Raw genomic sequence first — 26,909 nt, 5'->3', positions numbered from 1 at the left:
TGTCTGAACGCCTTTGGGGCAATTGTATCAGAAGACGACTAGGGAATGTTATGCAGCAGGCCTGAAGCTTCATACCCGCACGACAAGAGGAGGCCGAGCGGATCTGAAGTGGCTATGGTAGACCTTGACCCGCGAACAAACACCGAAGACCGGTTGGAGCCCTAGGGGAGACGCAGCCGGTCTTGATAGGAAAAAGTGCTTCCCAGACCACCGCTATGGCTCGTGGGCTAGAGCTTGAATTGGAGAAAGAAATTTGGTCCGTTCTGTGGAATAATCAAGACCTATTTGCCTGGATGGTCGCTGATATGCTGGGGATCCATCCCTCGGTCATGTCACATAAATTGGCATTGTTCAAAGAGGCGTGACCGGTAGCGTAGAAGAAGCGACAGATGGGGGAGGATAAGAGAAGAGTTGTAGAAGAGGAGGTGAGGAAGTTGAAGGAGGCTAGATGATTTAGGGAAGTGACGTACACCACTTGGCTCGCCAATGTGGTCATGGTGAAGAAAGTGAGCAGGAAATGACGTATGTGCACCGACTACACTAACCTAAACAAGGCCTGCCCTAAGGATTCTCATCCCTTGCCGAGCATAGATGCATTGGTGGGCGGTGCCTCCGGCCACCAGATGTTAAGCTTCCTAGACGCTTACTCTGGGTACAACCAGATACCCATGTATGAACCTGATCAAGAGAAGACGACGTTCATCACTGAAAAGGAAAACTTTTGTTACGAGGTTATGCCTTTCGGCTTGAAGAATGCCGGAGCCACCTATCAGCGTTTAATGGATAGGATCTTCGCTGGGCAGATCAGTCGATGTATGGATGTGTATTTCGACGATATGTGTAAGACCCGTATAAATAAATGATTTCTTACCTTAAGTATTTTATTTTGTGGTATTATATAATAAATTGTGATGAAAAACAATGTTGAGAAATATTTAAGGAAGGGAAGAAAATTAAATTAATATTGGTTTCATAGTAAATTTCGAAAAAGTTGAAAGAGTATTTAAGTATAATTGTTTGCGCTATTATATCAGTGGATGGAGCCTGGTCTAGTGGTTGATGTGAGTGTGCATGGGAGGGTGTGTGTGCTTGGTCTCAAGTTCAAGCCCTCTTAAGACCAAAAAGGCTCCTAGCTCTTTTTAATTTCCACCTTGACATGTGGGTCCCACTATGAGTTAAGAAGCACTTTAAGTTAATGCTTCCATTATTTGATTCCAAGAGGGAACTTTTATTCCCATTACTCCCTCATTCACGTGAAATGTTTCATGAGTGCTTGGGCTATTTCTTTTTTTTTTTTCCACTTTGCTTGGATGGGCACATGTTGTTTTCCACTTTGCTTGGGTGGATACATGTTTTCTAGACTTAGGAGGCTTGTAAGTGACCTTGGGGAAGGTTAAAGCTTGGAGAGTTGAAAAGAGATTTTGGAGAGCAACCAAGTTGGGAGAGAAAGGAAGAGCCACCCTAGCCTTGGAGTTTTTGGACATCACTTGTAGGAGACCAAGAGGAAAGAAACCTAAGAGCCTTTGGAAGCTAGCTTGGAATTGAGGTAAGGGGTTTAACTTGGGATATAACATAGTGTATGATGGGTAGAAGGTAACAATATAATGTTGTTGCATGCTTTCTTTCTTATGTGTTGGGATTAAAGTTAACATGTTGAGGCATGTACTCTTCTTTTGGGTTTAAGTTTCATGTGTTGTTGCATGGAGAATGCGTATTCACATGTTCATTTTCGTTTTTCTACTATATGGGGTAGTTAATGAATTATACATGTTTATATTTTATGAAAAAGTGGTGTTGTTAATGTTGGATGCATTGAGGTCTGTGCTGGGGATTGGCGCCCGACCCCCTTCCTCTGGGGCGCCCAGGCGCGAGGCCTGCGCAAAAAGTGGCGCCCAACGCCTCTTGAGGGGCGCCCGAGCGCGAGGTCTTCGTAGAAAGTGGCGCCCAGTGATGAGAGGGTCGCACCTCCCACAAAAGTTGTGCATATAAGAATGCAGTACAGTTACTAGGAAGTGACTCCTAGGTCGTCTCTCAAGGACCAATTTGGGTTCAGTCTTAGATCAAACACGTAGTGGGGGGTTTGTGATTTTTTTTTTGGTTGCGGTAAAAATTAAAAGCGTTGAAATAAAATTCAAAACAGTAAAACGAAATTTAAAACAGTAAAATGAAATTGGTACAGTAAATGAAATTAAAACAGTAAAAAAACGAAAATACAGTAACATGAAACAGTGAAAATAAATCTGGAACAGTAAAAAAAACGAAAATACAGAAAAACATAAAATACAGAAAATAGTAAATACAGAAAACAATAAATTTAGAAAACAGTAAAAACAGAATCAAAATCACTGCAGTAAAATACAGAAAATAAAATTATAGTAAATGATCAACATGCAAAAATAAAGAAGAGCAGAAATTAAATTGCAGAAAACAACAACTGAAATTAAATTACAACAGAAATTAAATTGCAGCAGTAAAAAGAGACAGTAAAATCTGGAAATTTAGAAACAGAATTTGAAACCAAACTTTGCTTAGAAATTAAATTGTGCATGAAATTATTACAACAAAGAACAAGAAAGCTAAATTGAAAATTAAACATTACAGCAAAGAAGATGAGTGCATCAACCGTAAACTCCATTTTCTGTACTGTGATTCTTCTTTCTCTGTTTTGGACAGCCGTGAAACTTTCAAGCTTTGAACAATAAAAACATTCACCCAAATGCATCAAAGAAAACTAAATGAAGAAAGGAGAATTAACACTAACACAGCCGTGACTATTCAACACAAATGAAAAGAAATGAAACACTTCAAAAATGAAATTACAAAGCTTCAAATTACAATAACAACTTGCACAAACAGAATACAGAGTGCAGTTTATAGAATCCAAAGATGATAACAGCAGATGAATAAAAGCTTAAATGGAAAAGTGTACAAAACCGAAGGAGAAGGCACCAAGAACTTCAAGCTACATCACCCTCCATCTTTCCAGTACTTTTTTTTTTCTCAGTGAAAGATAATAATGCCTCTCAAGGTGGCGGCTGGGTCTTAACTTCCAAAAATGAAAGATGACTTGTGCCCTTTTCTCGCCCATTCCTCTGGACCAACTTTCATTTGGCTTCTTCGTGCACCTCCCTCTTTTCAACGCAACATCTGCTGCTGTGTGCTTCTTCTTTCTTCACGCACCACCTAAGAAAGCTGCCATGGACGCTCACGTTTCTGGATCAGTGCTGGATGCACCCCCAAAACTGCTTCCCAGGCCTTGGGCCGTGGTGGGCCTCACTAGACAGTGCACCCCTACATTGTTGGATGCGTGTGGAGTGTGCTGGACGTGTGCTTACTTCTTTTGCCACCTAAGAAAGCTGCCCATCACACCCTTGCTTGCTGGATGCCACCTCCTAAGTGTGGGCCGTGTGCTTCAATTCCCGTGGAGACCTTGTTGAAGCTGCTGGTGCAGGCCGTGACACTCCTAATCTCCGTGTGCATCTCCCTTCAAAGCCAAGCACCACGTCTTCAAAGCATGCTGGACCTGCTTGCTTTTGACACCCCTTCACGTGTGGCTCTCCTTGCTGGACGTGCTTGCTGGAATAAAGCTCCAAAGGTGCATAAACCAAGTTCTGGAAAAATGAAAACCACTTCCTCTGCTGGACCGTGAAGCTCCTTCATGCGTGATGCCTCCTGGACTCTACTGGATGCACCGCTGCTTCCCATGTGGCTTCGCTGTTGCTGAATGGAAGAAGGCGCTGGATGCGAATCAGCTGGGAGCGTGAAAGAATGGGCGTGTGCTGGACCGCAACTATTGGACGTGCGGCCTGGATGTGTGCGGACGTGCGCTGTGGAGTGTGTTGGACGTGCGCTGTCTTCCACTCTGCTGGACATTCGTGCTGGATGTGTGCGGACGTGCTAGACGTGCGCTGAAGTGTTGGACGCTCGTGCTATCCGCGAGAAGCCAAATCAGGACGTGCGTGCCATCTGCTGGACGCTCGTCGTGGGCGTGTGCTGAAGCTGCTGGACGCTCGTCGTGGGCGTGTGCTGAAGCTGCTGGACGTGCGCTGAAGTGTTGGACGCTCGTGCTTCTGTTGGGTGCAGGCCGTGAGCCTCTTTTTCTTCCAGCACCACTTCTTAGCTTCTCCAACCAAGCCCATCTCCATGTGCACTCCCATAATTTAAATCCACACCTCCTCAGATTACTATTTAGCCTCTAAATGTCCCAAATTGTATTTCCGAAATTTTTCCTACAATTAATAATGCAAATAATTAGCTCAAATCATTCAAATTAATTAAAATAAGAATTTCTGATCAAATTAAGCACAATTAGGAAAAATGGGAAAATACCAGACATTTAAGCACAATTCCCCGATTAATTCTAGTATAATAAACTAAGTGAAGTGAACAAAATATTGACTCATCAAAATAGACCACACTTAGTCTTTTGCACTCCTGGGCAAAATCAAGACGCAGATCAGGGAACAGTTCCAAGGACATCTAGGGTATGACACAAACTTAGCACACAGAAAACAAAGACTCGCAAGGAAACAAACAGAATTTACACAGTCCTCAAGAAATCTGGATAGAGAAAAGAAGTAGACATTTCCAACACAGAATGAATCAGAGAAAGCAGATACTCATGAAATCATCCAATCAATTCAAGACATGGCAAAATGATCAATCAGCTCAAGAGGTGAATCAAAAGCAACAGAACCTCACAGATGCACTATCACTGTATCTCTCAAGTGTATAAGGTAAAGAATTTCAACTCAATGCACTCAAGAAAGCAAACAACAACAGACTTGGCAAACCTCTAATATCAACACTCAAAACATATGCATGTTCAAATCAAAAGGTCTTTTATGGGTGAAATGGGGCCAAGGACAAGGTAGGATAAATATGGATGAGAAGCTACAAACCAAAAGAAATAGAGGAGCAATGGGGAACAAGTGTAAACACAGTCAAATCACACCCAGACCTCTAATTCAATCCTCTTCTTGACTCCATTATTCACAAAATATTTTTTTTTAATTTTTTTTTTCTCATTTTTCTCTATTTTTTTTTTCATCCTGTCTCTTTTCTTTTCTCTCTTTAGCACACAACTATAAGAGATGAGATATAAATCATATTTCTGAACACAAAACAAGAAGAGGAACCAACTAGCCAACTCATAAAAATCCCTAAGGAGACCACACTTGTTCCCAAAACACTTCCAAAGCTCCAAAATTTCCTAAGGTTAAGGTAATCATGGTTTTTCACTTAGAGCTAGTGTATGAGCTTCAAAACAAAGAAATGAGGAAAGTATAGGCTCAAAAGGGTTTTCAAAGAATCAGAACAAGGTAAGCTTATTTGGCTAGAGAGGCTCAAAAACAAAAGTGCCTTTATCACTTCCAAACATGCATATCAATCAAGAATTATCAACAAGAGTCAAGCCAAGGCATATGTGCAAGCAATCAGGAGACATATCACACACAAGAAAGAACATAAAGTGGCTCAAATCTCACACAGGGTAATTCTGTCACAATCAATTCAACTCTCAAAAATCATAATCATCTTCCAAGCAGAGAAAAGCAAGGATTTCAAACAAATAAGTATCAATCAAGTGAAGGAAATGATAAGTCTACAACCCAAACAAAGTCCAGAAATCAAGAGAAACATGTAAAACTGTATACAAGACAAAACAAAAACTACCTAGAAAAGAAAAAAAAAATTTAACCAAGAAAACAAAAACTAACGAAGAAAAATAAAAATCTCCCCCAATAGACCACACTTAAACTACACAGTGTCCTCAATGTGTCATAAGCATAAGATCAGAAATCATAACAGTCAACAGATCATGGACAAGTGCAATAAAAGTAGGGAAAGGGGGAGAAGAGAGAAAGAAAACTCCCCTGATCATGGTGGCAGTTGCCAATTTTGGACTTGTAGGGAGATGTCTTCCACCAATGGATCCAGCAAAGAAGTTTTGAGGAAGAACTGCTTCATCCTCCATATTTGATCGAGCAGGGAAATGTCTTCCACAGTTGGATCTAAGAAGAAGTGATTGTTGATGAGTGGGTTCAGCAGGTGCCTATTGATCTTGAAGCTTTTGTCCGTGTCAGCACCTTTGTTGTCCACTGTGGGTGTTTGTTGATCAAATTCATTTGTACCTCCTGCAATAGGGTTAGTGCAATGTGGTTCCAAAGAAATGACATGCAGGGGTATACCACCCAATCCCAGTGTAACAGGCTGAACAACAGATAAACTCTCAGAACATGAATCAATTTCAAATTCAGAAACAATATCAACCACAGATTCAGATTCATGTTCAGTGCATGGAGAATAAACATACGAATTTGATATCAAAAATTGATTCTCATCATGCAGAGAGGAAGAATTAAAAACAGACTCATCAACAATACAATCATCAACATACCTATCAACAACATATTCATCAACAGCATAGTCAAAATTAGGTATGTTTACCTCCACTTCCTTGAAGATTGGTAGATTGTGGGGAAATGAAGGTGGTCTACCTGGTTCAGAATTACTGCTTATTTCTGCCTGTTCCTTAAGATCTTTATCAGTCTCCTCAGATGCAAGAGTAAGGACATCTGAAGGTGGGAAAGTAGGTTGCACAGTGGTAAGCTCATAACTCTGCTCCCCATCTCCTATGTGGATGCCACCATCATCATCTGGAATCCAAACAGTCTGAAATGATGACTCTGAATCTTGAGACTGTTCCTCAGTGAGTTGAGTGGCCATCTGCCCTATCTGATCAGTCATACTCTGAATGGCAGCTCCTATTTCTTGCTGGAACTGCATGTTCTCTTGCTGAAACTGAAGGTTCTGCATGGTCATCTGCTCCAACAACTCCTGCAATGTAGGCTCAGAAGTAGAAGGCTGAGGAGCTATTTGGGCAGGAGCATCATATTGCTGACTTTGGTATTGCTGGACTGGTGGAGGCATGAAAGTACTCTGGAATGGTGGTTCTTGATAATGATGCTGTGGAGCATTATACCATTCCAAGGTAGGGTCATTCCATCCAAGACCGTTGCTGTAACCATACTGCACAAGGGAGAATTTGCTCAGAAACTGATGCTCAAGATATCCCCAATCGGTAACGGATCTCAGAGGGAGAGAGTCTTTCCAATCCTTAGCTGCTCCTTGTAATGAATGCGGAAATGCGCTCAAGAAAATGTAATCAAGAGGGACATCTGGAGGCTTCATTGAAGAGCACATGATGTGGAGCTCCTCCAAATGTCTGTGTGGGCATTCTCCTGCAAAACCATGAAACTTAGGCAGCAAATTTATCAGTCCAGGGGTGAGATCGCAATGAAGATCATCCTCCTTAAGTGAAACCGGCTCACAAAGAGCACTCTCAGAAATTAGAGGATGAGTCGTATTGTTCTCAACATAGAAATCAGCAGAATATGAATTACAATCAGAGTAACATGCAGAAGGAGAATCATAATCAGAGGCACCAGCAAAACAAGCAGTGTTCACGAAATCAAAATAGGTAGACATGGAAAAAGAAGAATACTAAAAATCACGAAACAAATAAAACACGACACATTTATACATGCAACACGCACACACAAAACAGAACATCACATCACATCACAACACAAGACAAAACACAACACACACAAACACAACAAAAACCTAAGACCGAACCGTTGGTCCCCGGCAACGGCGCCATTTTGATGAGAGGGTCGCACCTCCCACAAAAGTTGTGCATATAAGAATGCAGTACAGTTACTAGGAAGTGACTCCTAGGTCGTCTCTCAAGGACCAATTTGGGTTCAGTCTTAGATCAAACACGTAGTGGGGGGTTTGTGATTTTTTTTTTTGGTTGCGGTAAAAATTAAAAGCGTTGAAATAAAATTCAAAACAGTAAAACGAAATTTAAAACAGTAAAATGAAATTGGTACAGTAAATGAAATTAAAACAGTAAAAAAACGAAAATACAGTAACATGAAACAGTGAAAATAAATCTGGAACAGTAAAAAAAACGAAAATACAGAAAAACATAAAATACAGAAAATAGTAAATACAGAAAACAGTAAATTTAGAAAACAGTAAAAACAGAATCAAAATCACTGCAGTAAAATACAGAAAATAAAATTATAGTAAATGATCAACATGCAAAAATAAAGAAGAGCAGAAATTAAATTGCAGAAAACAACAACTGAAATTAAATTACAACAGAAATTAAATTGCAGCAGTAAAAAGAGACAGTAAAATCTGGAAATTTAGAAACAGAATTTGAAACCAAACTTTGCTTAGAAATTAAATTGTGCATGAAATTATTACAACAAAGAACAAGAAAGCTAAATTGAAAATTAAACATTACAGCAAAGAAGATGAGTGCATCAACCGTAAACTCCATTTTCTGTACTGTGATTCTTCTTTCTCTGTTTTGGACAGCCGTGAAACTTTCAAGCTTTGAACAATAAAAACATTCACCCAAATGCATCAAAGAAAACTAAATGAAGAAAGGAGAATTAACACTAACACAGCCGTGACTATTCAACACAAATGAAAAGAAATGAAACACTTCAAAAATGAAATTACAAAGCTTCAAATTACAATAACAACTTGCACAAACAGAATACAGAGTGCAGTTTATAGAATCCAAAGATGATAACAGCAGATGAATAAAAGCTTAAATGGAAAAGTGTACAAAACCGAAGGAGAAGGCACCAAGAACTTCAAGCTACATCACCCTCCATCTTTCCAGTACTTGTTTTTTTCTCAGTGAAAGATAATAATGCCTCTCAAGGTGGCGGCTGGGTCTTAACTTCCAAAAATGAAAGATGACTTGTGCCCTTTTCTCGCCCATTCCTCTGGACCAACTTTCATTTGGCTTCTTCGTGCACCTCCCTCTTTTCAACGCAACATCTGCTGCTGTGTGCTTCTTCTTTCTTCACGCACCACCTAAGAAAGCTGCCATGGACGCTCACGTTTCTGGATCAGTGCTGGATGCACCCCCAAAACTGCTTCCCAGGCCTTGGGCCGTGGTGGGCCTCACTAGACAGTGCACCCCTACATTGTTGGATGCGTGTGGAGTGTGCTGGACGTGTGCTTACTTCTTTTGCCACCTAAGAAAGCTGCCCATCACACCCTTGCTTGCTGGATGCCACCTCCTAAGTGTGGGCCGTGTGCTTCAATTCCCGTGGAGACCTTGTTGAAGCTGCTGGTGCAGGCCGTGACACTCCTAATCTCCGTGTGCATCTCCCTCCAAAGCCAAGCACCACGTCTTCAAAGCATGCTGGACCTGCTTGCTTTTGACACCCCTTCACGTGTGGCTCTCCTTGCTGGACGTGCTTGCTGGAATAAAGCTCCAAAGGTGCATAAACCAAGTTCTGGAAAAATGAAAACCACTTCCTCTGCTGGACCGTGAAGCTCCTTCATGCGTGATGCCTCTCGGACTCTACTGGATGCACCGCTGCTTCCCATGTGGCTTCGCTGTTGCTGAATGGAAGAAGGCGCTGGATGCGAATCAGCTGGGAGCGTGAAAGAATGGGCGTGTGCTGGACCGCAACTATTGGACGTGCGGCCTGGATGTGTGCGGACGTGCGCTGTGGAGTGTGTTGGACGTGCGCTGTCTTCCACTCTGTTGGACGTTCGTGCTGGATGTGTGCGGACGTGCTGGACGTGCGCTGAAGTGTTGGACGCTCGTGCTATCCGCGAGAAGCCAAATCAGGACGTGCGTGCCATATGCTGGACGCTCGTCGTGGGCGTGTGCTGAAGCTGCTGGACGCTCGTCGTGGGCGTGTGCTGAAGCTGCTGGACGTGCGCTGAAGTGTTGGACGCTCGTGCTTCTGTTGGGTGCAGGCCGTGAGCCTCTTTTTCTTCCAGCACCACTTCTTAGCTTCTCCAACCAAGCCCATCTCCATGTGCACTCCCATAATTTAAATCCACACCTCCTCAGATTACTATTTAGCCTCTAAATGTCCCAAATTGTATTTCCGAAATTTTCCCTACAATTAATAATGCAAATAATTAGCTCAAATCATTCAAATTAATTAAAATAAGAATTTCTGATCAAATTAAGCACAATTAGGAAAAATGGGAAAATACCAGACATTTAAGCACAATTCCCCGATTAATTCTAGTATAATAAACTAAGTGAAGTGAACAAAATATTGACTCATCACCCAGCCCCCCTACTGGGGCGCCCGGGTGCGAGGTGTTCGCAGACAGTGGCGCCCAGCCCCCCTTCTGTTACGCCTAGGCACGAGGTACCTACCGTTGTTCCTTCAAAACACTTACTTTTGTAGCTTTTCCGCGGCTCCCACTCTTGGTAGTTAAAATACTCCTCCAAAGCACGCAAATTGCCTACAACTTGAGGAATTAGTGATGAAAACTTTTATGTGAAGCCTAAGCTAAACTTATTCACAAAGTTAGATAAAAGAGAGGATTAAACATGTTCAAGCTTCAAAAGAGTCGATTTGGTAAGAAAATTGCATCACAAATAATGGTAAAAATTATCGTTATGTTTGGTGAGTTGGGTTACATGTGTTGATGAAAAACAATGAAGAAGAATAAAAGTTTGGGGTCTTGGGTGGAAGAAGAACATGAAGGAAGAATCATGAAAGTGGAAGGTGAAGATGGGCACATTACAAATCACCCAACAGAGGCAAGGAGAAGTAATGAGAGTCTTGGGGTAGGAGTTGAGAAAGAAAGGAATGGAGTAGAGTCTTGGAGTTGACTTGGAATGTTATGGAAATGAAGAAAAAGAGAATAGTGAAATGAAAATTGTAATGTTTAGGTGTGTGGAGAAGGGGTTACATTGATGGGACGTAAATGAGATGAGGAATGGGTGTGAAGTTGGGATTGAAAAGTCAAGGAGAGATTAAACAAATTAGAAGTGAGTGTTGGTGGAAGGTTGGTTAATTAAAGAAAAGATAGGAGAAGAAAGTGGAGTGCCGTAAGTGGTGGAAGAAATGAAGAGAGGAAAACAAGGAGAAAGTGGTGTATAATATGGTGGGGTCTTGAGTGTTGGTGGATTTAATTTAAGAAAAAAAAAGTAAGGTGGTTGGGTGAAGAAGAGTGGTTACGTAACTTTGGTGTGACGAAGAAATTGTTTGGTTTGAAAAGTCAAATAAAGTGGGAAGTGGGGTCCATGGTTTTATGAGAAAAGATGAGTGAATGAAATTTGTGTATTGAAAACAAAAGAGAAAGAGAAAGAAGTGAAGGGTCACGTAAATAGAGAAAGAGAGTATTGGTAAGAAATGAGTAGTTTCATGTAGGACCTACTTGGAAGTAAGAGAAAATGTAATTTAATGGTTTTGGGGTTCACTTGAAGAGTTAGATGTAGAAGGGAGTGTGTTTAGAGTAAAAATGGGTGTATCGAAATTAGGTGTTTTCTTTGGTGTTGGGAATTTAGTAAAAGTGGGGGTGCACTAGAAATGTTGTTCTAGTTTATGGAAGTGTGAAATTAGTAATTTCAGACGGGTGCGACAGTAGGATAAATAATTAAATTAAGTTATTTAATTATTTGTTAGTCAATGAATTTAGTTGACTTTATATATGATAGTGATGGTTGTGATGGTAAAATTGTGGGAGCAAACGTTCTGTCATTTCCTTAGAATTTTTGTCGAATCGATGGTGTTCGTATTGCGATACGATATTGTGTAGAGTCTCTGCGGAGACTGAGGTTCGAGTGTCACCCTTTCCTCGTGCGCGAGGACTAGAGAGGGTTGGATGTCTCGCCCAATGACTTCGGCTCGTGTGAGTATTGTGCTCGGTGGGTGCACCTAACCGAAGTTTTTACTCGTAATTCCTTGAGGAGTCGGGGATATAGGTCTGAAGTTGCGATGAAAGACGACTCGAATCGCCCTGTTTTGTGAAACAGGTTTGGTACGACAAAATTCAAGGAAACAACAGAAGCTTGTGTAAATGATTTGAGTTGTGAGTTTAATACTGTGACGTATTGTAATGTTGTGACTTTGATAGTCTAAGTGGTGATGATCTAAGTTATGAATTGAATATTGTGTTTGATAACACTCTAGATTTACATATTTTTCTCTGTTAAAAATCATTTCTTAGATTTCTTTAGTTTTTAATTTCTTAGAATTAGGCTAGTTTTATGTTTTTCTCTTAATTCTTTAGTTTTATAAAAATTTAGTTAAAAATAGGTTTTTAGATGTAATTTTTAGCTTTTGTTAATTAGTAGGAAAATAATAATTTTTTTTAGAAAATCTTTAATAAAAATCTTTCTTTTTAATTGTTAGATTTTCTTTCTTTAATTTGGTACTGTTTTTTTTTTTTTTTGCAGAGAGGGGCTGGTGCTGTTTGGGCCAAATTAGAAAGTCCAGTGCTGATTAAAATGGAGTGCAGTGTGTGCAAGGAGTTGAGCTGAAGCCTTCTTAGCCAATTAGTGAAACGGTGCGTAGAAGACCAAAGCTGAAGGGGGTCTCTTGTTTTACCATTGATTCGTGCAGAGGATCAGATTTGGGGAATTTATCCCAATTTTCTCAACACTCAAGCGAGGGCTTGCAAAGAGGACTTCTTCCCCAATTCCTTCAACCTAGGTTCATGGTTCAGCAAGGAGGAGAACCAAAGTGGAGAAGCAAGCTCCAAGGCCCAAAAAGGAAGCCGGCCCAAAGCTAAATCGGTTCGGGGAAGCAAATCGGAAGGAGTGCTGAGCTGGATTGTTGGTTAGAAGCACGTGCGAAGCAGTTGACAGTTGAAAGCAGTGCGGTTCAGAGTTGTTGAAGATCAATCAAGAAGCTTTCCAGTTAGTTTTTTTAGCTCTTTCTTTTCCCCCTTTCTTTTCTCTTTTCGTTTTTCGACCCTATATAAAGGGGTTTTTCACCATGGACGAAAAACACTTCTTCATATACTTTTGAGATACATTTTCATATGCTCTGTAGATTAGGGATTTTACGCTTTTCTTAGAGTAGAGATATTGTTCTTGCCTTTGGATTTCGTTGAGACGATCGCGAGGGTGACAGGCCGCGAGAGTCTTGGTGATTTCCGGTAGTTTGTAAAATTTTCTTTTCATGTTAATAAAGTTGATTTTGTGTTCTTGTTCTGTTCTTGTTTATGTTTCGATTTTGTTCTTTGTTTTTGATTTCTGTACTTGTTATGTGTTGAGAAAATGATTTGGATTCTGTAACTCTGCAATTTTATGGTTCCGTTTGGAATTAAATGTCTCCGTAGTGAGCATTCTTCATCGAGATGTCTTCTCGAGACAGAGAACAGTCCAATGCATAAAAATTGATTCAAATATGTGTTTCTTGAATTTGTTTGTGCATTTTAGATTGATGAATAGGTTAATGAACATTGATTGGAAAAATTAGTGGAAAGAGTCAATTTAAAGTTCTGAAATATGACTTAGAATATCCTGTATTGGAATTCATATTATCAAGATGTCTTCCTGAGAGCTCTAAGCACTCTTTTATTCAGTTCAATGTGCAATTCACCTATGACTTCAATTCTGTTTTTTTTATTGTGATACTGCTTTTAGAATTTAGGTACTGTTTTTGATTTGTTTCAATTCTAAATTCTGTTATGGATTGATTTCTGGTGATATATAGATTAGGATAGAGTGATCTGTATTGCATTTTAATTTTACTTTGATTTTTGTTTTCCTATGAATAGACTAAGTTTAGTAGATTAAATGTTGAACTGTCTACTCTTAGAATCTTGTTCAGTTTTAGTTTTAGTTTCATTTTGCTGTATTAGGTTAGTTTTAATTGCACTCAGTTCTCATTTTAGTTTAGGTTCTGTTCTGTTATACATAGGTTCTATAGTGTAGTTTAGGTTTTGTTTTCTTGCATTTTATTTTTCTTATTTTCTTTTTAAAACAGTTTTCGTTTCTTTACTGTTTTCTTTTAAATTTTCTTTGTTTTAATTCCGTTTCCCCACCTGTGAGTTAGTAGTTAGTAAATAAAATACAAGAATTAATTCTACACTTTAATCTTAATTTTAGCCGAGTCTTTGGATTGATACCTAGGTTGTCCCTATACTTCATTAGTGGGGAAACTTAGTTTGTTCTGATTTTAGGCGACAAAAATCGGTTTAACAGTGTTGTATTGTAAGGTTATGACTATGATAATCTATGTTATGATATTTTGATATTGAAATTATATGCTATGTTAGGTTCTTAGTTACTCACCCTTTCCTTTTGTGGTTGTGGTTCCACCTACAATGATCGTACTTGTACGAGAGTAGATGGTGTTGCAGATGAGGCAGAGATGGAGTAACTATGGGGGACTTATCATGTTTTAAAGAAATTTTATGTCTTTGAATAATGAATTTGATATTTGTAAGGTTTTAACCTTATGTTGTAAGACGCTTAGACTTTTGATGGTTTAGTTCCGCGATGTTAATTTAAAAAAAAAAAAACTGGCCTAACATTTTGGATTTTGTTATTTTCTAGTGGCACTCCATAAGGGGTGTTACAACATGGTCGTCCGTTCACCGGACGGAAAACATCATGTGGAAGACTTGGAGGAAGTGTTCCAGCAAGTTAGAAGATACAGGATGCGGTTCAACCCGACAAAGTGCACGTTCGGGGTGGCTGTTGGAAAATTCCTCGGGTTTATGCTCACTGCCAGAGGTATTGAGGCCAATCCTGATAAATGTACGGCCGTGTTGGAGATCCAAAGATCCAAAGGAGGTCCAAAGGTTGGTCGGCCAACTCACTGTGCTATCGTGATTCATTCCTAAGCTGGCCGAGAAGGTGAGACCGGTGTTAAGAAAAGTGAGGAAGGGATCTAGCGTCGTGTGGGATGCTAAGTGCGAACAAGCGTTTCAGGATGTGAAGACAATCTTGATGAATCCACCGGTGATGAACCGCTCAACGCCAGGGGAAGATTTGTAGATTTTTCTGGGTGAATCGGAGTCGGGGATCGTCGTAGTACTGATGCAGGAGCGACCCGAGCCTAGGCTCGTGTACTTCAGAAGTCGGACCCTCCAAGAGGCCGAGGCATGATATCAACAAGTAGAGAAGGTTGCCCTAGCCTTGCTGAATGCATCCAGAAGACTCCGGTCGTACTTCTAGAGTTACCAGGTCGTCGTCCGGACGAATTTCCCCATTTACAAAATCTTAAGGAAACCCAACTTAGCGTGATGAATGGTGGGCTGGGCGGTCGAGTTGTCCGAATTTGGTCCACGGTATGAGCCAAGAGGATCAATTAAGGGCCAATACTGGGCCGATTTTGCAGCAGAGTTGCCCTGGCGGTCAATGATGAGTGGAATTTGTACGTTGACGGCGCATCGGGGCAGTCTGTGAGTGGAACTGGTATAATACTAGAAGGTCCGAACGGATTCTTGCTGCAACATTCATTGATCTTTAAGTTCAAAGCCTCCAACAAGCAGGCGGAGTGTGAGGCCCTGGTGGCCGACTTGGAGCTAGTAAGGGATATAGGGGCGAGGAAGGTTGTGTGCCGGACGGATTCCCAGCTTGTTGTAGGACAGATGAATGAGGAGTTCCAGGTGAAGGAGGAACAACTCCTCCGATATTTCCACAGAGCGACTACCTTGACAAAATTGTTTGATAAGGTCCCATCCGGCACATCCCTCGCGAGGACAGCACGCGGGCGGACATGTTATCAAAATTAAGTTCAGGGAAAGAAAAAGGGCAGTTGACGACAATCGTACGCCAGATATTGCTGCAGCCGTCGGTCGAATGCTTGGCGGTGTCAAAGGGTGAAGTCGGGGACTGGCGAGCGGAGACTCGAGCATTAATGACCCAGTAGGATGCAGGCCAATCAATTAAGCTGGCAGACGCTAAGAAGATTGTTTGCTACCTTATGGTAGGGGATGACTTATATTGGAGAGGGTTCTCCTCCCCTCTCCTTAAGTGCCTCGGGAAAGAAGAAGCGCAGTACGTCATGAACGAGCTCCATAATGGAATCTGCGGATTCCACACCGGTCGTCGAGCTTTGAAGGCTCGGGTACTGCGGGCCGGATCCTACTGGCAAACCATGGAGGAGGACACCAGGGTCTTCGCTCATATAAGTGCCTCAACTGCCAGGCCCACGCCAACAACACGTACGCACCACTGCACACCTTGCACATCATGACGTCACCTTGGCCGTTCGCACAATGGGAGATGTACATAGTCAGCCCGTTTCCAATAGGCCGGGCGCATAAGAAGTTCCTCCTTGTGGTGATCGACTACTTCACCATATGGGTGGAGGCTGAACTCTTGGCGACCATCATGGCGTCGTAGGTGCAAAAGTTCTATTGGAAATTGGTGTGTCGATTCAGTCTTCCTTGGACAATCGTTACGGACAACGACCGACAGTTCATTGACAAAAAATTGACCGAGTTTAATAGGGGTCTGGGGATCAAGCACGTTACCAGTTCGGTGGAGCATCCTCAGACGAACGGTCAGGTGGAAGCCGTGAACAAGACCATCGTGGCCGAACTGAAGAAGCGATTGGACGAAAGGAAGAGAGCGTGGGTTGACGAGCTCCCAGAAGTGTTATGGGCTTATCGGTGTACCCGACATGGGACGACCGGAGAGACGCCTTTCAACTTGACATATGGCACTGACGCCATGTTACCGGTCGAGTTGGGAGAACCCTCTCTACGGCGCCAGATGGAGGATCTCCAGTTCAACGATGAGGAGTTAAGGGTAGAACTTGACTCCCTGGAGGAGCTAAGGAATCGAGCGGTTTTAAGGGCTGAAGCGTGCAAGCGAATGGTAGAAAGAAAATACAACTCCAAAGTCTGGCCCAGGAACTTCTAGGAGGGCGATCTGGTATGGAGAAAGACTGAGGAAGCATGACAGACGACCTTTCATTTAACCATAATGACTTCGCCTTTCATTCAACCATAATAAAAAACACTTACAAGCAAACATCATCACAAGGACTTTTTAATGGCTTATAATGTGGCTGGGCTAACAATAACAATTGGTTTTTCTGGATCACAAAATCCTTGAGTTAAGAGAATCATCTAAACACAACCATTCTTAATTATTCCCAACTTTCTTTTGCATTGAGCTTTTATTTTTCTTCTTTTCTTTCCTTTTTCTCTTTCTTTTCACATGCTTACTTTTAGCTCAATACTTTTCGTTTTCCCTTTCTAAACTTCCCAACAACCCCAAACTTGAACATTTATCAATACCCCAAAATATTTTCATCTTAACTCAAGGTAAAGTTTTTCAAAAGGGTTTTCAAATTATGTTCATGGCTAAGGGTTCAAAGGATAGAACACATTGTGTTCTCTTTAATTGGGATAAATTCATGCATTTGGCTAACAAAAAGGGTTTCCAATAAATGGCCTTGATCATATGATGCAAACAAGCAAATGATTCAATCATAGCAAACCTGGGCAAAGTCATTCATGCTTTCAAAGTAATAACATTCAACAACAACTTTGCAGCTCAAAATCTCACATATAAACTCATTCACATTCCACATACACATCCTGCTTAGCATCATAATCACAATCATAACATCATGCATTTGTTCACAAAGCTCGTGAACCACTTGTATAAGCATATAATGTGCACAATCTCAACATCAATCAAGATCCAAACATCATCAAGCAATACTCATCATGCAATAAGTCATAAGCAAACCATCATAACAGATAAAGTTCAAATTGAGTACATTAACCCTATTCTAAAAACAGAAACAAATAAGTTCAATATTACAAAACACTAGGTTGCCTCGGATAACAGTTGAAAAACTGTTATTTTCATGCTTAAAATTGATACTAAAAGCAACCTTTAACACTTAGAAACTAGCTTGAAATCATGCTTTTGGTCATGTTTTTAGAAATAAGAGAGCTGGACAGGTTTATGCTTGATTTCAGTGTTTTATGCAGGTTTTAAGGTGAATTTGGTGAAAGAAGTGAAGAAGGATAGAGATGGAATCAGAAAAGACATAAAAAAGTGCAAAAGGAGAAGTCGCAACTACCGCTCAACGGCAGTTTACCGCTGAGCGACACTCAGGAACTCACGTTGGATCCGCTGAGGGTTGAAAATGCCGCTGAGGGGGAAGAAACAACTCACGCACTTACCGCTGAGCGGTAGTTTACCACTGAGCGACACTATTTTGGGCTTGGGCCTAATTTTTTGTATATTTTAGAATAATATATAAGCTTTAGGACGTCCTAGGGTTTGTATCTTTGGCTGAGACGAAGCAAACACTCACTTTTCCACCCCTTGAAGGAAGATCTTGGATGCTCAGGCTACCTCTTCATCTTTCTAGGGTTCTATCTTTCATTCTTTCATTATTGTTCATCTAGTTTCACCATGAATATGGTGAACTAAACCTTGTATTGTTGTTGGGGAATCGATGTAGTCTTGTGAAACTCTCATATATGGAATTTGTGTTAACATCTTATTTTAAGATACATGCTTTCTTTCATTATTAGTTAGGGTTTTTCCGCTTTGCTTAAAGCTTGCTTTGTTTAACTCATTCAATGCCATGATTATTGATTTTGTCGATATGGGAACGTACGGGGAAATCTAGATCCGGGGAATTTCTCACAATAGCATATTGCCTAGACATAGGAATATGAGGGTTGGTTGCCGTTAAGCTTCTGCGCTTCAGAATTAATTATTAGGAATGCTAGGAATTGTATGAACTCGTAATTAAGGATAAGCCTTCTTGCAAGGTGATTTAGAGAGTGGCATTAACATTGATGAAAAGAATGATGAATTCCTAGAAGTATATGAGAGTGGATAAGATGAAATTGATAACCCCAACAACATACTCATCCATCTAATTCATTAAAGTGTTTGTATTCCTCTTTTCCATTGATCAAATTCATGCATACATGTTTAATTATTATGTTTTGCATTTAAAACCTACAATCAATTGTTCACAAGTCTCAAATAATCAACAAATCATATAACTAACTAGGCCGTGAGTCCTTTGGGAGAACGATACTTGGTCTTACCGAGTTTATTACTTGATACGATTCGGTCACACTTGCCGAGGGTAAACAAGTTTTTGGCGCCGTTTTTCGATGTTCATAAATTTGTCATCAGCCTCCCAGTAAGCGCTTGTTTAACGTCACGAGCCTGACCCAAAATAATTCAAGGATCCGCCAACTTTATCACTATGGATAATTGTTCTACTTCTCCTCCTAAATAATGCTTGAGACGTTGACCGTTCACCAGCCAGCTTCTTTGTTGATCACTGGCAGCTAGATCAGCTAATTCAATTGCTCCATGTGGACACACATTCTTCACTATGAATGGCTCAGACCATTTTGACTTCAACTTTCCAGGAAACAACTCCAATCTTGAATTGAACAATAACACCTGTTGTCTTGGATTGAAAATTTTCTTTATCAACTTCTTGTCATGATAGAATTTTACCTTTTCTTTGTAGTTTCTGGATGAATCATATGCATGCAACCACATCTCTTCAAGTTCCAAAATTTGCCTTCTGCGCTTATTTTGAGTTTCAGAAGGATCAAAATTCAGAAATTTAAGCGCCCATAAGGCTTTATGCTTCATCTCCACTGGTAAATGACATGTTTTCCCATAGACAAGATGATAAGGTGATAAACCCATAGATGTCTTCATTGTAGTCCTGTATGCCCAGAGAGCATCATCAAGTTTATGTGACCAATCCTTTCTTGTCGTAGCAACTGTTTTCTCCAATATTCGCTTGATTTCTCTGTTAGATGCTTCAGCTTGCCCATTAATTTGTGGATGATAAGGTCCAACTAACTTATGTCTCACACCATAATGTTTGAGTACCTTAGATAGTTGATAATTGCAAAAATGAGATCCTCCATCACTAATAAGTACTCTAGGAGTTCCAAAGCGTGTAAAGATTGGCTTCTTTAGAAATTTAATCACAGTGCTTGCATCATTTTTAGGACACGCCCATGCTTCTACCCATTTACTCACATAACCTACAGCCACCAAAATGTATTCACTGTTGAAAGATGGTGGAAATGGTCCTACAAAATCAATGCCCCAGCAATCAAAGATTTCAACTTCTAGAATGCCCTATAATGGCATTTCATGACGTCTTGAAATATTTCCAATTCTTTGACACCTGTCATAATTCCTGGCATGATTATGAGCATCTTTAAATAAAGTAGGCCAATAAAAACCTGATTGGAGAACTTTTGCTGTTGTTCTTTCTCCATTGAAATGTCCTCCATAAGGTGAATCATGACAATGCTAGAGAATTCCTTCAGCTTCTTCATTTGTAACACATCGCCTCAAGAGATTATCTGCTCCGATTTTAAATAAGTAAGGGTCATCCCAGATAAATTGCTTAGCATCATGCAACAATTTCTTTCTTTGTTGCCAATTAAGATCTTCTGGAATTACCCCTGCAGCTTTAAAATTTGCTAAATCAGCAAACCACAACCTCTTTTGAATATACATGAGCGTTTCATCCGAAAAAGATTTCCAGATTTATGTTTATTTGCTAGTAACCTCAGTATAAACTAGCCGGGATAAGTGATCAACAATCAAATTTTCACTTTTCTACATCAAACTCTTGCAATAGTAACACCCATCTAATCAGACGTGCTTTAGAATCTGGCTTTGTCAACAAAAATTTTATAGCTGAATCATCTATGTAGATAATCACCTTAGACCCTATGAGAAAAGATCTGAATTTCTCTAAAGCATAAACTATGGCTAGAAACTCCTTCTCAGTGGTAGTGATGAATCAATATTTTATTGATTTCACTTAGTTTATTGTACCAGATTTAATCAAGGAATTGTGCTTGAATGTACAGTATTATCCTATTTTTCCTAATTGTGCTAAATTTGATCGAAAATTCTTATTGTAACTAATTTGAATTATCTGAGCTAATTATTTTACAAGGAAAATTTGGAGATACAATTTGGGACATTTGAAGGTTAAATGAGAAATGGCAATTGAGCCCAATGCATCTCAGTCATTTCAATTTTCGCACAGTGCTGCGTGAATGTTGTGTCAACTTGTGTGTCCTCGTTTGAGTTCAATTCTTATCCGTTTTCCATGCAATTTTTTTTCATAGTTTCGTCTAGATGTCTATTTTCACGTATAGTTTTTACTTTGTTCAAATTAGTTATGTACTGTTCCCAGTAATTGTTTTACTCCCCTATGTCAGTCCAGTGATTACTGTTTGAGTGTTCTAATATGTTTGCATTGTTTGCTTGTTGTTAGTACTTGTGGTGGCTGGAATTTATCATTGGACAATGCATCTCATGGCCACAAAAAAAAAGAAATTAAATGTGGTTCTAGACTCTTAATTGGTTGCAAGGAGGTCCAAATTGTTTTGAGTTGAACAAAACTGCACATCCAGAAGATTGAAGAAATGAAGTGCAGCTGCCAAATATTTCAATTGTCACGGCCTACACCTCCAATTGATATGTTAATTCGTTTTCTTTTCTTTTGGTTTTGAGGAAGTTGTGCATCAAAAACCACGGATGGGTCCCTTTTCTTACTTTTAATGATTGAAGAAAATTTGCTAAAGGGACCACCACTTGGAAGCATACGGTGATTAATGGAGAGCATAAAGCTGCCACGTCTAGCACCTTTTGGAGATGAATACTTTGTTTTTAATTTTAACAGCGTATGGGTCCAGCAGCTGGGATGAAAGCACAACACGGCTTGGCTTTGGAGGGAGGTGCACACAGAGATTAGCATGTCACGGGCTGGAGCTTTGGTGTCACGGCCCACAATGAAAAAGGGTGTGCTGGATGGAATGAAGAGTCCAGCAGCTTTGGAGCTCATGGCTGCACATCACACCCAGCAAATGAAAGAAGCATACGTCCAGCAGAAGCATTCCACGGTCCAACTTGAAGAGGTGCCCTTGTGCACGTGAGGTCCAACTGGCTGAAGGCAAGGGGTGACATGGAGCAATAGAGAGATCATGGAAGGAAGACATCAACACTGGATGGGCTTCACATCCAACCTTCACACGAAGCTACACAGACAACAGCAGAGGTTGCGTTGAAAAGAAGGAGGTGCCACGGTCCAGCTGCCAGCTCCATGCTACACACACTCCACGGCCTATGATGAAGTGACGCGTCCATAGCCCTTCACATGGAAGAAATTGCTGAATGAGCAATTGGTTTGGTAGCACACAGCAGCAGATGTCCAGCGCTGCACGTTGGAGAAAAGAAGAAGGCAGTTGCACGTCCCACATGGCTTGGAAAAGGAGGTGCTGGGAGAAAAATCAAATTCATTTGGGCTGCACTTGGCCGTCCAGCAACACAGCAGCAACACCTGTCCAAGGATGGTCCAGCAAGCATGTGGTGGCAAAAAGAAGAAGCGGTCCAGCAGGAGCAGATTGGCTTCCATACACGGTCCAGCAGCTTGAAGGAGGGTTTTAAAAACAAAAACCCGTGACGCTGTTTTGTGGAAAAGGAGGAAGCTCCAGCCGCCACCTATGAAAAATGGTTTTTTTTGTCTTTAAAAATATGTAGTCACGGGAGGAGCAGCACGTTAGGTAGAGTGGTGTCACGGCTAGGAAGGTGCACATGGGTGATTGATGAAGGCGTTCAATTTATTTGCTTAAGGGTCTCGGCAATTCCAGCTGGGAGAAGAGGGCACACGGTGCTTATTTCCAGCTGCGGCATTGAATTTGGGTGAAGAAAATTTATTTATTTTGGCTTTGAGAATTGGAAGTGCTGATTTTATTTTGGGAAAGGCACATGCTTTCAATAGTTACATTTTTAATTTTTAAAGAAATGAATTCTAGCGCTGCTACATGGAGTGATATTTCTCCTTTAGAGATTCACATTTGATTTGGAAGAAAAGTGTAGCCATGTCCACGGGGAATAGCCTAAAAGAAATTTCAGCTCTGTTCATGCATTCTAATTTTTACGCCAAGCATTCTAATAGCAAGTTCATCCGATAGCATTTATATAGTATTGATTGCAATTGTTAAATCTATGCTTTCCAATTTTATTCCAACACTTTACGTTGAATTTATGACTTTAAAGTTGCACGAAGCATTGCTTTCTTATTTAAGACGCCGTGTGCATTTAATTATTATATTGATTGTAGCACTTTTTTCATATTTTCTTTTAATTCCCGCACAAATGTTTCTTTATCATATGTTACATTTTAGTTAGTTCACACGTCTTGCCTTAGACCCGTTTAGTTTATCGTTTCCGTTCACTATGCTGTCTATTTTGTTCGGTTTCTTTATTTTTCTGTATTTCCAATTTCCTCACTTGTTTTAGAAACCGTTCGGTCTCAATGTAGAACCGTTCGGTCATCTGTAGGACCGTTCGGTCTTCACGCTTTGTTAATTCGTGTCACTGTTTTAAATTATGTTTAGTTGTATTTAATTTCAAGTTTTAATTTAGTTCATTTAAAATAACAAAAACACTTCCAAAACCCCCCACTACGTGTTTGACCTATTGACTGAACCACATTTGGTCCTTGAGAGACGACCTAGGAGTCACTTCCTAGTACTATACTGCATTCTTTTATGCACAACTTTTGTGGGAGGTGCGACCCTTTCACCAGTAGCATAATTTAACAGGTCATCATTCAACACTTTGCTAGCATAATAGATAGTATGAAATACCTTCCCTTTTCTTTGACCAATGACAGCTCCTATTGCATAATCACTAGCATCACACATTAATTCAAAATTTTGATTCCAATCTGGGGCTATAATCACTGGGGCCGAAATCAATTTGCTTTTCAATGTATCAAAAGCTTTCAAACATTCATCATTCATCACAAAAGGTATATCTTTAACCAACAAATTACTCAATGGTTTTGCAATTTTTGAGAAATCTTTAATAAATCTTCTATAGAATCCAGCATGGCCTAAGAAGCTTCTGATTCCCTTTACATTTGTTGGTGGAGGAAGTTTCTCAATAACCTCTACTTTGGCTTTGTCTACTTCAATCCCCTTAGCAGAAATCTTATGCCCCAACACAATTCCTTTTGTTACCATAAAATGAAATTTCTCCCAATTAAGTATCAGATTCGTCTGGACACCTCTTTTGAGAACAGTGTCCAGATTCATCAAACACTTATGAAAGGAATCTCCGAAGACAGAAAAATCATCCATGAACACTTCAATGCACTTTTCCCCGAGATCTGAAAAAATTGCCTGCATACTGATGACAAATTTATGAACACCGAAAAACGGCGCCAAAAACTTGTTTAACAATCGGCAAGTGTGACCGAATCGCATCAAGTAATAAAACTCGGTAAGACCAAGTATCGTTCTCCCAAAGAACTCACGGCCTAGTTAGCTATATGATTTATTGATTATTTGAGACTTGTGAACAATTGATTGTAGGTTTAAATGCAAAAGACAGTAATTAAACATGTATGCATGAATTTGATCAATTGAAAAGAGGAATACAAACACTTTAATGGATTAGATGGATGAGTATGTTGTTGGGTTATCAATTTCATCTTATCCACTCTCATATACTTTTAGGAATTCATCATTCTTTTCATCAATTGCTAATGCCACTCTCTAAATCACCTTGCAAGAAGGCCTATCCTTAATTACGAGTTCATACAATTCCTAGCATTCCTAATAATTAATTCTGAAGTGCAGAAGCTTAACGGCAACCAACCCTCATATTCCTATGTCTAGGCAATATGCTATTGGGAGAATTTCCCCGGATCTAGATCTCCCCATACGTTCCCATATCAACAAAATCAATAATCATGGCATTGAATGAGTTAAACAAAGCAAGCTTTAAGCAAAGAGGAAAAACCCTAACTAATGATGAAAGAAAGCATATATCTTAAAATAAGATGTTAAAACACAAATTCCATATATGAGAGTTTCACAAGACTACATTGATTCCCCAACAACAATACAAGGTCTAGTTCACCATATTCATGGTGAAACTAGATGAACAATAATGAATGAAAGAAAGATAGAACCCTAGAAAGATGAGGAGGTAGCCTAAGCATCCAAGATCTTCCTTCAAGGGGTGGAAAAGTGAGTATTTGCTTCGTCTCAGCCAAAGATACAAACCCTAGGAACACCTAAAGCTTATATACTATTCGTAAAATTACATAAAATTAGGCCCAAGCCCAAAATAGTTCCGCTCAGCGGTAAACTACCGCTCAGCGGTAAGTGCATGAGTTGATTCTTCCCCCTCAGCGACATTTTCACCCCTCAACGGATCCAACGTGAGTTCCTGAGTGCCGCCTAGCGGTAATTTGCCGCTGAGCGGTAGTTGCGACTTCTTCTTTTGCACTTTTTTATGTCTTTTCTGATTCCATCTCTATCCTTCTTCACTTCTTTCACCAAATTCACTTTAAAACCTGCATAAAATACTGAAATCAAGCATAAACCTGTCCAGCTCTCTTATTTCTAAATATATGACCAAAAACATGATTTCAAGCTAGTTTCTAAGTGTTAAAGGTTGCTTTTAGTATCAATTTTAAGCATGAAAATAACAGTTTTTCAACTGTTATCACATACACCTTTGAAATGTGGCTGGGGCATTACATAATCCAAATGGCATCTTTTTATAAGCAAAAACACCAAAAGGACATGTAAATTCAGTCTTCTCTTGATCCTTTGGATCTACCACAGTTTGATTGTAACCAGAATATCCATCCAGAAAACAATAAAAAGACTGACCAACCAATCTCTCCAGCATTTGATCCATGAAAGGAAGAGGAAAATGATCCTTTGATGGACAAATTTATGAACACCAAATTATGATGTCACAAACTTGTTTTCAATCAGCAAGTATGACCGAATCGTTCAAGTAATAAATTTGGTTAGACCAAGTATCGTTCTTCCCAAAGGACTCACGGCCTAGTTTAGTTATGTGGTTTCTTAATTAACTAAGACTTACAAACGAAATAATTGGGGTTTAAAATGCAAGACAGAAAATAAATATGTATGCATGAATTTTGATCAATGGCTAAAATCAAAAGATAAACACTTTCAATGAAATATAGATATGAATATGTTGTTGGGGGTCAATTTCATCTTATCCACTCTCATATATTTTAAGGAATTCAACAGTCAAATCATCATTGTTAATGCCACTCTCTAATGTACCTTTCCAGAAGGCTTCTCCCTAATCACGAGTTCATACAATTCCTAGCATTCCTAATGATCAGTTCATAAGTGCAGGAGCTTAATGACAACCAATATAAAATTGGGAGAAATTCCCCGGATCTAGACTTCCCCGTACGTGCCCGTATCGACAAAACCAATAATCATGCATCGAATGAGTTAAACAATGCAAGCATTAAGCAAAGAGGAAAAACCCTACTAATGATGAAAGAAAGCATAAGTCTTAATTAAAAGATGTAAAATCAGATTCCATATATGAGAGTTTCACAAGATTACATTGATTCCCCAACAAACATACAGAGTTTAGTTCACCATATTCATGGTGAACCTAGATGAATTACAATGAAAGAATGAAAGAGATAGAAAAACCCGAGAAAGAGAAGAGGAGAGCTGTCACCATCTCCCAATCTACCCCAAGGGGTGGAAGAGAGAGTGTTTGCTTCGTTCCAGCCAGAGATGCCTAACCCTAGGAAACCCTAAAGCTTATATATCATTCGTAAATTACAAAAAGTCAAATCCAAGCCCATTAAAGTGCCGCTCAGCGGTAAAATACCGCTCAGCGGTGAGTACGTGACTTGATTTCTCCCCTCAGCGGCCATTTTGCCCCTCAGCGGACCTTACGTGACTTCCAGAGTGCCGCTCAGCGGTAAACTGCCGCTGAGCGGTGACTTCGGCTTCTCCTTTTGCACTTTTTATTGTCTTTTCTGATTTCATCTCTCTCCTTCTTCACTTCTTTCACCAAATTCACCTTAAAACCTGCACAAAAACACTGAAATCAAGCATAAACCTGTCCAGCTCTCTTATTTCCAAAAATATAAAGAAAAGCATGATTTCAAGCTAGTTTCTAAGTGTAAAGGTTGCTTTTAGTGTCAATTTTAATCATGAAAATAACAGTTTTTCAACTGTTATCACAACCCCAAACTTAAAACTTTGCTTGTCCTCAAGCAAATAAGATGTAACTCCATCTTTAAACCAATTCA

The 26,909-nt window shown here is 40.0% G+C and overlaps 1 protein-coding gene and 1 long non-coding RNA gene across 3 annotated transcripts; both read right to left on the bottom strand.

The window, feature by feature from the left end:
* Positions 1 to 2,497: 2,497 nt before the first annotated feature.
* Positions 2,498 to 3,035, bottom strand: LOC148197511 (uncharacterized). Of its 2 annotated transcripts, none has more exons than XR_015786465.1 (2): positions 2,930 to 3,035; positions 2,498 to 2,660 (listed from the first exon to the last, which is right to left on the bottom strand). It is a non-coding gene; the product is annotated as an uncharacterized LOC148197511 (long non-coding RNA). The 2 variants fall into 2 exon arrangements; XR_015786464.1 differs by having other exon boundaries at positions 2,935 to 3,035.
* Positions 3,036 to 18,979: 15,944 nt separating this feature from the next.
* On the bottom strand, positions 18,980 to 23,985 carry LOC148197510 (uncharacterized). The gene is made up of 3 exons (XM_088114774.1): positions 23,539 to 23,985; positions 19,308 to 19,906; positions 18,980 to 19,187 (listed from the first exon to the last, which is right to left on the bottom strand). Exons 1-3 carry the CDS (start codon positions 23,983 to 23,985, stop codon positions 18,980 to 18,982), a joined length of 1,254 nt encoding a protein of 417 aa, XP_087970900.1.
* Positions 23,986 to 26,909: the final 2,924 nt, after the last annotated feature.

The sequence above is a fragment of the Vigna umbellata genome, chromosome 5, assembly GCF_029865625.1.
Source record: "Vigna umbellata cultivar VRB3 chromosome 5, Vumbellata_1.0, whole genome shotgun sequence".
Lineage (NCBI taxonomy): Eukaryota > Viridiplantae > Streptophyta > Magnoliopsida > Fabales > Fabaceae > Vigna > Vigna umbellata.
This window is presented reverse-complemented; position numbering and strand designations above follow the sequence as displayed.

Bases quoted from the DNA above. Each gene is read 5' to 3' on its own strand.
- LOC148197510 (XM_088114774.1), bottom strand. From the start codon at position 23,985: ATGCAGGCAATTTTTTCAGATCTCGGGGAAAAGTGCATTGAAGTGTTC. The intron at 19,907-23,538 runs GTGATTATAGCC...ATGCCATTATAG, and splicing joins GCAAATTGATTTCGGCCCCA to GGCATTCTAGAAGTTGAAAT. The intron at 19,188-19,307 runs GTGGTTGCATGC...GTTCAATTCAAG, and splicing joins ATTTTGGAACTTGAAGAGAT to ATTGGAGTTGTTTCCTGGAA.